This window comes from Macrotis lagotis, chromosome 3, assembly GCF_037893015.1.
Source record: "Macrotis lagotis isolate mMagLag1 chromosome 3, bilby.v1.9.chrom.fasta, whole genome shotgun sequence".
NCBI classification, from domain to species: Eukaryota; Metazoa; Chordata; class Mammalia; order Peramelemorphia; family Peramelidae; genus Macrotis; species Macrotis lagotis.
Genome location: NC_133660.1, coordinates 18773943 through 18785802, shown reverse-complemented (window position 1 = coordinate 18785802; position 11860 = coordinate 18773943). Strand labels below are relative to the sequence as shown.

The 11860-nt window shown below is 40.9% G+C and overlaps 1 protein-coding gene across 1 annotated transcript in view; it reads left to right on the top strand.

Annotated features, from left to right (window-relative positions):
* Positions 1–592: 592 nt before the first annotated feature.
* The window catches only part of SARAF (store-operated calcium entry associated regulatory factor), a 28199-nt gene continuing 16931 nt past the window's right edge, over positions 593–11860 (top strand). Inside the window, exons 1-3 of the mRNA XM_074228243.1 lie at positions 593–695; positions 1756–2006; positions 10067–10143. Coding sequence (XP_074084344.1) covers positions 1990–2006; positions 10067–10143 — 94 coding nt within the window. The 5' untranslated portion in view covers positions 593–695; positions 1756–1989. The remainder of the gene's footprint in view (positions 696–1755; positions 2007–10066; positions 10144–11860) is intronic.

The following is an 11860-nucleotide window of genomic DNA, read 5'->3' as shown; positions in this document are numbered from 1 at the left end:
CCGCCGGCAGGGTGGGAACCGGGGGGTGGGCCGCCGACGTCAGAGCGGCGCGCTCCGCCGGAGCCCGCCCCCCGGGAACGCGCGTGGGGATTGGGCGGCCCATGCCGGGCCCCGCCCATCTCCCCGCCCACCGCCGGATCGGCACCCGTTCTTAAAGGGTCGCGCGGGCTCGGGAGCCCCCTCTCACGCATGCCTGGGCGCGCTCTCCCCCCCCCCCGCAGTGCCGCCCTTGGGGGCAGGAAGACCGGGGCCCTAGGGCGGCCTCGGCCCACCTCGCGCCTGGGTCCCCTCATCTGCGCGTGGGCCCCCCACCCCCCCCCGACTGCTGGGCGGGCCGCGCCTTGCCCCTCGCCAGCCCCGCCCTCCGTCTCCGTGCTGGCCACGCCTCTCCTTTAAAAGGAGTGTGCCCCTCCCCCCCGGAAGCGCCGCGGCCTGGTGGGGGGAGGGGAGGCGGCGGGGCTCCGTTCTCTAATACCGACGCGGCCCTCCGACCGGCGCACACACCCGCGCCGGGTCATGCGCCGGGTCATGCTCCGGGTCACGCTCCCGGTCACGCTCCGGGTCACGGGCCAAAACCTGTGCAGAAAAGACGTAGGGAAAACAGCTATCTTATTGTCTGATCTTGTCACTCCTAGACTTCTTGTCTCTTCCTTAGAGATGTGATTTCTCTCTCATCACACTCAATCTGGATCAAGGTACAACATGAAAACAAAGTAAAGACTGACAGAGTGCTTTCTGTGGGGGGGGTGGGGGAGGGAAGTAAGATGGGGGAAAATTGTAAAACTCAAAAAATATCTTTAATAAAAATAAATTAAAAACAAGCAAAAAGCAAAAAAAATAATAAACTGAATTCCTAAGGAAAAAAAGAAAAGACGTAGGGACCCTGGCCCGGTGGAGGGAGCACCTGCCCTGGAGTAGGAGGCCCTGAGTTCAAATCCCACGTCAGACACTTAATAATGACCTAGGTGTGTGGCCTTGGGCAAGCCACTTAACACCATTGCCTTGCAAAAACCTAAAAAAAAAAACCCCGAGGTTCACAGGCCCCAGGCGAAGGCCCCCCCCTCCACAGACCTCCAAGTCCATGGCCCCTAAAGGAGAGGTAGCCCAAGCCCTGGGGGGCAGAGCTTCTAGACAGGGAGCTCCATCAGGGAGCAGGGGGCCCCGAGGAAAAGGGGACAAACATTACCTGTGGGAGATGATCAGAGAAGACGGCAGAGCTGAAGGACAATGGAAAGCAAAGATGGGCAAGCAATGCTGTGCCCTCCCTGCCTTAGACAAGGAGGCCGGCTCACGGGGCCAGGTGCCAGGCCATGCTGGAGCTGGTTCCTCCGGTGCATCATGTGGGCCAGCCTTGGCAGGAGCTCCCTACTGGTCAGTCCCCTTCGTGGAACACTGAGGGGAGCCAGTGTCCGATCCCGGATGATTCAGGGGCCTGCCAAAGCTCTCTACTTGATGGCTGAGCTGGAACTCAAGGTATCTGCTAGCAGACAGGCGTGCCTCTCCCTTAATTCTCTTCCTTCTAGTTTTGAAGCATCAGGACTATCTTCTGAGAAGCCAGGGAGAAAAAGGCAGCTAGCCCCATACCCTTCCTGACCACCATATGGCCAAGAACACATTGCTGCCTCTGTTTCTTTCTGATTAGCCTTTACCTCAGGGGAATGAGTATCCAAATTGGAAATGTCAAGGGATCTTGGGGATGCTGAGAGGGCTGGTGATCACGATGAGATAGTAACTGTGCTGCCACCACCACCCTAGGGAATCACCCCATCAGGAGTGGAGAGACCTATGGAAGTTAGATGAACTTTGGAGACATGACAAGAAAGAAAAAGCATCTTAAGGGAACATGACCCTTTGTGGCAGAGACTCGTGTTGAGTATGAACGAAAAAAAGGCCCAGATCTTCAGATCCTAGCCGAATTGTTTGTCTAATGGAGAGCAACATTCTAAGGAGGCTCTGTGACGATTCTACAAAGAGAGAAACAAAAAAGAAATGCTGGAAATTATAAGGTATCACTTTGCCATGTTCTTTGCCTCTCTACCATTTAGCCCACAATTCCCATGGACTTGTGTGTATTTTTTTTTTAGGTTTTTTTTTTCAAGGTAGTGGGGTTAAGTGGCTTGCCCAAGGCTACACGGCTAGGTAATTATTAAGTGTCTGAGGTCGGATTTGAACCCAGGTGCTCCTGACTCCAAGGCTGGTACTCTATTCACTGCGCCACCTAGCCGCCCTGGACCTGTGTGTATTTGTCAGAGTGCCCTAGGGAGTATTTTTTTGGTGGTGGGGGAAATATTTTTGCGGTAGTGTGTTTTGTTCCTACTATACCAATTCGGCAATACTATCTTATTTACTACAATTAGCCTTGCTAAAAAAACAAAACTGTGTACTAACTGATCTTTGATGGGGAGCTCAGGAGCTACAGCATTTAAAGTAATCACTAGTATGATTATTCCTAGAACATAAGGTAAGTAGCAGTTGCCCCTGTAGGGATTCAACCTATGAGTAGCAATTTGGAAGTATTAACAGAAAATAAATTATAAAAAAGAAATAGAAATAGTCCCTACCCTCTGGGAAAATGGTCAGATAATTATGTCAATGGTAATTTGAATGTAGATGTCCAAATGGTAGCTTGAGATTCAGGACCTGGATTTTAGGAGAGAAATTAAAGCTGGAAATACAAATTATGGAGTCCTATATGTTGAGATGATAAAACAAAGAAAATTTTTGAGATCAATCAGTATTTATAAGCATTCCTCAATAAGTATGCATGAGTATTATATTAATATTCATCAATATGAATGTATTGCTCAGGGAGAAAGGATAGAGAAGGAAGGAAGACCTAGAATGGAGCCTTGGGGAGTGCTGTACATAAGATGGAGGGAGATCAAGAAGGAACAGGCAGGATAGGATAGGCAGGCAAGAGGAGAGCTGGGGGAAAGTGGAGTCAGGATAGTCAAAGTAAAAAGTGTCATCAGTAAGGTGAAGGGGTTTCAGAGAAGTCAAGGAAGATGAAGACTGGGAAATGCCCATGAGGTTTAACAGTGAAGTGCACAGCCTTTGTATAATAGATGAAGAAAAACCCTGTTCTGCTTCACAACCATTATATCTTACTGCTTCATTGCCCCCCCCCCCCCAGTGAAACTGGAAGTTAAGCTTGAGATGTAAATTGAAGAAGTGGAGGCTGTGTGGAGAACTCTTTCTAGGAGGTCTCAAGGGAGGCAGTTTGAATGGGTAACAAGCTGGGCCATCACCAGTCATCTTTACTTATTTCTTGCCACTGGACTCTGATGACACTGGAGGAAAGAATGAGACGGGTCACCCTGCATAACCCTGCCTCATTTAAATTCAGTTCACTTGCACATCATCCTCCTGATGTCATTGATTCCTCTTCTAGGATGAAGGCTGAACAACAACTTCTGGTGGCAGGGTTTTAAGACTGCCTGCACAGAATCCTCAGCATGGTTGGGGAAAGGCCTTAACCTGGATTTTCAAGGCCGTACCTACAAAACACAAGGTGTATGGCACATCCCTGACAGACTAGAAAAGTTTTATATACTTGGTAATGAATTGAATGTGGAGTTCAAGGACCAGTTTCACTAAGATTGGAGGGAGTCGTTCATTTTTTGGTTATAGCAACTGTCAGAGACAATCAATTCTGAATAGCAATGAGACTTTGAGCAGGTTTGCTGAAGGAAATAATGATGCTCCTAATCATTGATTCTGGGAAGTTCTGAAAAGGAGACCAGAGAGTGGAGCAGGCCTCAGTGGTTAGGAAGAGGCTAGAGACTGTTAAGAAGACTGATTGACAGGCAAGCTCCCAAAGGAGGTGGAAAGGGGAGTGCAGTTCAAAGAGAAGGGTCCCCTCTTCCTCTAAGGTTGAAAGGAAGAGGTAGATGGGGTTTGAGGTGTGGAGTAGGCAGCTACTTCATCAGCAGATGGCCATGATTTTCTCAGCAAAGCAGCATTACCTGGTGAATGAAAGAATAGATGGGATGGTCAGTAAGAAATGCTGCTGCTTGAAGTGTGATAATTTATCAGAGCTGTAGTAAGAACTGCAGGGCAGCAAGGAAGGTCAAATAGGTACAGCCAGTCAGCATGGTTAGCCACAGACAATGAATGCTTTTAAGAACAGGAGTACAGAAGGTACAGACTAAGGGTGACCCAAGGTGGGGGACTGGCAGAGGATGAATAGGAATCAATAGTGGAGGACAATATTTTTTAAAAATTAATGGGTGCATGAGGCAGCTGGCCCTGGAGTCAGGAGTACCTGGGTTCAAATCTGGTCTCAGACACTTAATAATTACCTAGCTGTGTGACCTTGGGCAAGCCACTTAACCCCTTTGCTTTGCAAAAACCAAAAACCAAAAAAGAAATTGATTAATGTCAAGAGTAGGGAGGAAGGAGTCTGGGAAAAAAAAGGAGAGACCGAAGTCCATGGGGAGGATGAAGCTCAAATTTAATAGCAACATAAGCTGCTCTTCTTTTCCTCTTTCAAAATTCATTTTTTCCCAAGTCCATGTTCTCTGCTTCCCACTTCTCTTCCCTATCAACCTTCATTGAAGAAGCAAGAAAAATAAAACCCTGTTACAAACACATATGTTAAGCTAAATAAATCCTTTCATTGGCCATAACAAAAAACCAAAGCAAAATAACAACTGTCTCAATTTCAATTTGTTTTAATATAAGTTCTTCACCTCCCTTTGGATGTGGGTACCCTGTTTCTTCATGAATTGTCTGAAATTACATTTGGTCATTGTGTTGGTCAGAGTTTCCAAGTCTTTCCAAAATGTTTGTCTTTACCATATAGGATGACAACTTGCATTATATGAATTATTCTCTATATTCTAGTCATTTCACTCAGCATCAGTTCATATAAATATTCCAAAGTTTCCCTGAAACCATTTCACTTATCATTTCCTGTGGCTCCATAGCATTCCAGAACATTCATGTATCATAACTTATTCAGTCATTCCCCATTTTAGAGGCAGCCCTCAGTTTCTAATTCTTTGCTGCAGTGGTGATTCTAATGCTCCCAAAATATAAAAAGTAAAATGGAATGTGACAGTGGGTATAATCAATATCCCCAATATATAGTGCTTGGGGCCTCATTCCTCTTATCCAGGTACAGGGAACCACTTTACTTTTCTTTGGACCTCTTCTCAGGCCTCTTCAACCTGCTCTTATAATAGTAGGTCCAAGGTCTCTACTGATTGATCCCTACCACAACACTGTAACATTCAAACTCTTTCCATAACCCAGGAGTAACAATATTGAGAGGAAACATACTTCTCCTACTCATTATGCTGGTTCTTGAATCCCCATCCTCTTTACTGCCTTTCTAATTTCCTTTTTTATCTTCCTTCCTTCTTTCCTTTTTGTCTTCTCTTTCTTTCCTCCTTTCTTGTTTTCCTCTCTCCCTTCCTTTTTTTTAACTGGATCTCCTTATCTCATCCAGGCAGGTGGTGCAGCAGGCATTCGTGGGCCCAGTACCATTATTTACTTGTTTATTTGTTTTTTCATTCATTCATTCATTCATTCATTTATCATTTATGTTTCCCCAATATCATTTTTGATTAGCAAGGAAGCTTTAATCTGCTCTATTTCCAATCTGAGTTAGCTTGAGCCTCCTTAGGCAGACTTCCAGAAGTTCATCATACTGGCCCTGGACTTAGTGTAGACATTAGACCAGATCTGGCTCTATTGCATTACAGAATTCCCAAGCTCAAGCATCTAACAACCTCAGCCTCCCCAGTAGCAGGAATCATACCATGCCAGGACCAATATAGCTATTAAAATGTCTGCAAAACCAGACACTCACAAATATGACCTTTTAAAAGCTGAATCTTAATCTTTTTTTTTACTTAATAATAAATGCAAAAGCAATAATAATGTTTTGGATACTAGAGTATTAAAACAAATGCATAGGTAAATAAATGCATCGCAAAACACGTAGAAACCCAGATCACACCCTTTCACCACTGTACTCATTAGTTATGATAAAGAGTGGGCACATATTTACAAAGAACCTAGCAGGGAAACACAGGAGACAGGAAAACTGATATAAACAGGTAAGTCACAGCTCTGGATGGTTAGCTTGGTTCTTCTCTCTTATTACTTGACTGTTGATACTTTTCCAAACATAGCCTGAATAAACTCTTTTGACTAACCATCACCCTTAAAATGAACTTTAGAAAGCATTAATTCTGAACATGGTTACAAATTCTCTTTCAGCTAAAGAAATGCCAGGCAATCAAAAATTTATTCACTTGCTAGCTCGGGGTGGCTAGGTGGTTCAGTGGATAGAGCACTAGCCCTGGAGTCAGGAGAACCTGAGTTCAAATCCAGACTCACATACTTGACACTTACAAGGTGTGTGCCAGTGGGGAAGTCACTTAACCCTGATTGACTCGCCTCCAGGGCTATCTTCAGTCATCCTAATTCATATCTGGTCACCATGCCTCTCAGAGGAAAGTGGTCCCTTAGCCCAGAGGGACCAATTCATGTGCATGTCATACCATCACCTCCCTGTTGTCATGGTCTTCTTCAAGAACAAAGAACAACCATCATTATCTGCTTGCTGCTCCATCCAATCAGAAGGGAACTCACAGTCCTCTTAGAGATAGCAGTAGAGACCATCAAATTCTCATGTGAAACGTTGCCCTTCTGTAACTCTAGGTGGTGCTGCAAGGAAATATCACTGGAGCTCTTGGCAAATAATTCTTTTAATCAATTAGGAAGCTGAAGCCTTTTCTCAGTTGATTGCTTCTCCAATTCATATCACAGAGCATTTTCTCTCCCAAAATGTCCTAAATTCAACATAAAAGCTGCCAGCAATACATAGGAAAATGTGTTTTTTCTGTCACTTAACCTTTCTAAATGTCCATCAATTATATCCTTTCACATCTAATTTTGGCTGCATTGTTTTTGTTTCTGCTAAAACTCTTTAATTTCATGTAATCAAAATTATCCATTTTACTTTTCACAAACCTCTCTATCACTTGTTTAGTCATAACTCTTCCCTTATCAATAGATCTGGTACATTTTTCCACACTCCCTTAATTTGCTGATATTATCCTCTGTGTCTAAATTATGTATCTATTTTAATCTTATACAATGTAAGATGTTAGACCTACCAAATTGCTTTCCATTTTTCCTAGCAATTTTTATCAAATAGTGAATTCTTGCCCCCACCCCAGGTTTGGGTCTTTGGCTTTATTAAATATAATTTCATTGTAGATATTTACTTCTGTATATTGTGAATCTAATCTGTTTCTTAGCCAGTAACAGATTGTTTTGATGATTATTGTTTTGTAATATAATTTGAAATCTGGTACTGCTAGGCAACCTTCCTTCACATTGATTCCCTTGATATTCTTGATCTTTTATTCTACCAGATAAATTATCATTTTTTCTAGTTCTATGAAATAATTATTTGATAGTTTAATTGGAATGACTGAAGCAAACTAATTTAAATAGAACAGTGATTTTTTTTTTTTTTAGGTTTTTGCGAGGCAAATGGGGTTAAGTGGCTTGCCCAAGGCCACACAGCTAGGTAATTATTAAGTGTCTGAGACTGGATTTGAACCCAGGTACTCCTGACTCTAGGACTGGTGCTTTATCCACTGCGCCACCTAGCTGCCCCTCCTCGATGCCTATTCTTATTCTTTCAATTTCTTTTTCTTTTCCTTTACTTGTTGAATCAAATTAAGCAATACTTTATCTATTTTTATTGTTCCCTTCATAAAACCATCTCTTACTTTTACTTATTAGTTCAATGCTTTTTGTTTTTTTTCTTTGTTAATAATCCCCAGTTTTTTAAAAGTGTATGCCTAATTCATTCTCTCTCTTTCTTTCTCTCTCTCATTTAAATTTTTCTCTAGATATAACTTTGGAATCCCACAAATTTTAGTATGTTGATTTGTTGTTGTTATTATTTGTTGTTGTTATTATCTTTAATGAAATTATCTATTGTTTCTATAATTTGTTCTTTGACTCACTCATTATTTAGGCATAGCTTACCTAGTTTCCAATTAAATTTTAATCTAGACTCCCAAGGCCATTTACTGATGTACTTTTTACTGTATTGTGGTCCAAAAATGGAGTATTTAATACCTTTACTTTTCTGTATTTATTTGTAAGATTTTTTACATCCTAACACATGGTCAACTTTTGTGAAAGCTTCCATGTGCACATGTGGAAAAAGGTATACTCCTTTCTGTTCTCATTCACTTTTGTCCACAGTAGAGCGAGAGGCGGCTAGGTGGCGCAGTGGATAAAGCACCAGTCCTGGGAGTACCTGGGTTCAAATCCGGTCTCATACACTTAATAATTACCTAGCTGTATGGCTTTGGGCAAGCCACTTAACCCCATTTGCCTTGCAAAAAAAAAAAACCTTTAAAAAAAAACCTTAACCCAATTTTCTCCACAGTCTATTCTAAAATTCTTTTAATCTCCTTAACTTCTTATTTACTTATTTACATCTTATTTATTTACTTACTTATTTACATCTTATTTAGTCCAGTTCTAAGAGAGAAAAGTTAAGTTTCCCCAGTAATATAGTTTTACTATTTCCTCCAATAACTCATTTAATTTTTCCTTTCAGAATCTGAATGCCCTGCAATTTAGTGAATTTGTGTTCAGTGGAGATATTGCTTCATTATCTATGGCATTTTTCCTATCAGTAGTTTTCAGTATTTCTTTCCATTAGGTCTATTTTTGCTTTTTCTTTGTGAGATTATGTTAGTTACTCCTGTCTTTTTTACCTCAGTTTAAGCATAATAGATTCTGCTACAACCCTTTCTTTTAAGTCTATGTCTTTCTACTTCAAGTATGTTTCTCAATAACATATTGTTGGATTCTGGTTTCTAATTCACTCTGCTTTCTGCTTCTGTTTTATGGGTGAATTCATTCCATTCACATTTACAGCTATGATTACTAATTGTGTATTTCCCTCCATTCAATTTTCTTCCATTTATCCTTCTCTCTATTTTAACCCAGTCTATCCTTGTGAATGTTTTGCTTCTAACTCCTGCCTCCTTTTATCTTCCTTCCCTTTTAGCACACTCCTCCTTTTCTCTTATCTCCTCTTCTCCTTCTACTTCACAGTTGGATAAGATAGATTTCCATTCTCAATTGAATGTGTGTGTGTGTGTGTGTGTACACAAATGAGAATGAGGGTCAAAAATTGCCCTCATCCTAATAGCAACATGGGGGTGATGATCAACCTTAATGGACTTGCTCATTCCATCAGTGCAATAATCAGGGACAATTTTAGGGTATCTGTGATGGAGAGTACCATCTGTATCCAGAGAAAGAATTATATAATTTAAATGAAGATCAAAGATTATTACTTTCAGTTTTTAAAAAAGTTGATTATGTCCTACATAATCTCTAATATTTTATTTCTTCCTCAAGGACATATTTTTTCTTTCAACACATTCATTTTTGATCAATGCATAGAATGAAAACAATGTAAAGATTATCAGATTGCTTTCTGGGGGAGGGGGGAGGGAAGCGTGGATGGGGGAAAATTGTAAAATTCAAAACCTTACAAAAATTATAGGTAGGGAGAAATAAATATATAATTGAAAGACCAAATATTTATATAATTGAAAAAAGAATTTCCCATTCTCCCCCTTTCCTTTTATTGCAGGGATGGTAAACCTTTTTTTTTCCTGCAAAGGGATGTTTCAATATTTATAGCATATTCACCTGCTGTATTTGGTCAAATATTTAAATAATTCATCCCTAAAAAGATCCTAGATTTATTGAATTTAGAGTCTCACCTAGGGTTGCCATAGCAGCACCAGACCAAATGGTCAGCAGGTCTGACATTTTCCACTCCTACTCTACCTTAGAAGGTCTTCCTTGTACACCTCTTTTATGTGAGATCAGGGCTGTCCAAAATATGGCCTGCAGGATTCATACCATCTGCAGTGAAATTTTATGGGATTTTCCCCCCAACTATTTTAATTTTCATGAGTGAAAAAATAAAATCATAGTTTGCATGGAATGCATATTAGAATTTTTAATTCCAACATTGATGTTAATTTTCTTTGATATTTTTTAGCAGTGATATAGAGGGAACATATTGCATGGAATTTACAACTGACCTTTGGGATGCATTCATCTGTATGATGCAGACTAGTGAGTATGCACCTACCTTTATACTGTTTGTTGTTTTCTGTTTGCTTTTGGGCTTCAGATTTTCACCTGTTGTTTTGATGATATGCATTCTCCCATTTTCTAAGGAGCTAAAAGTACCATGACTTTTCATGGTGCTTGCTAAACCTAAGGTAAGACTACAAATTAATTATCATATTAATGCACTGTATTTTTTATTCTGGGTGTGGCCCTCAAATAATTATTTATTCTAATGTGACCCTAAAATAACCTCAGTTTGGATTGCCCTGATGTGAGATAATTTACCCCATTCTCCCTTTCCCCTTTTCCAGTTGAATTTCACTTTTTCACCCTTCCATTTTTTTATTGTTGTTGAGATCATCTCAATATAATTGACTCATATTCATGTCCTATGTCTTCGTAAACCCTGCTTTAATAATGATAAAATTCTTAGGAGTTTTATGTATCATCTTGTCATATAGGAATGCAAACATTTAACTTTATTAAGTCCCTTATGATTCCTCATGTTATCTCTTTATTGGAAATCATCCATTTCCATAAATATCTATTTCTTCCTCTGAAGGATTATACCCAGTTTTTCTGGGTGGTAATCCTAGCTCCTTTGCCTTCTAGAATCTATTCATTTCCATAGAATTGGGTTTGTTTGGTTTTTAGACCAAGTCTTCCAACCTTTCTCACCTTAGACTAAAAGTGTTGATCAAGTTCAGCAGAATAGCTGTTCAACAGAAGGATAAACTTTGTCCTGTTTGACCCTAGAGGGCAGAACCAAGTGTCCTAGCTGAATGTTGCAGAGAGGCAGATTGAGGATCTATAAGGAACAACTTCCTAACCAGCAGAATTGTCCCCAAGTAGATATAAACCCCTTGTATTCAGAGTTAGAAGACTGACAACGAAGTCTGGGTGTGACCTTAGAGGAGTCACTCTTTTTGATTCTCAGTGTCTTTCTTCATTTATCAAATGAGGGGCCGGAGTAGATGATCTTTCAGCACTAAATCTGGGATCTGAGACAAGATAACTTCTGAGATTCCCATATTCAGAAGCTGTCTCACATCATCTTTCAGAAGAAGCTGGAGGTCCATTGTTTGGGTGCATTAGAGAGGGTATTTCTGTTTAGTGCCATATAAAACCAGATGCATCTCCAGCTTTGAGACTGTTACTTTTTGCTTTGATTTGTCACTATCACAATAGAGGTTTTTTCCATATAGCTGTCAATGGTTTTCTGACTCTACTTGGGTAGTCTTCTCTGGCTATTTTGACTCGCCTCTGATTCTCTTTAATCCCCGAATAAATATTTTTATAGGTTTTTTTTTTTTTTGCAAGGCAATGAGGTTAAGTGGCTTGTCCAAGGCCATACAGCTAGGTCATTATTAGGTGCCTGAGGTCGGATTTGAACTCAGGTCCTCCTGGCTCCAGGGCTGGTGCTCTAACCATTGTGCCACCCAGCTGCCCCATAAATTTTTTAGTTATTTGTATTTTGAGCTCTAAGTGAGCTTGGGTGTTATTAATAGAAGGACCCAACACATTCATTGCATCAAACTTCCCAAGAATTTTCAAAAATCATTTTGAGTAATTTTCTAGCTCTTGTGCAAGGCACTTTACAGATCTTATCATAGGTCTTTGAAACAAAAGTGCAGGGGTCCAGCCTCCACTGGGTTCTTGGAACCTGACAGGAGGGATAGAGTCAGAGAAATGAGTTGAGTCAAGAAGTGGGTATAGGCAG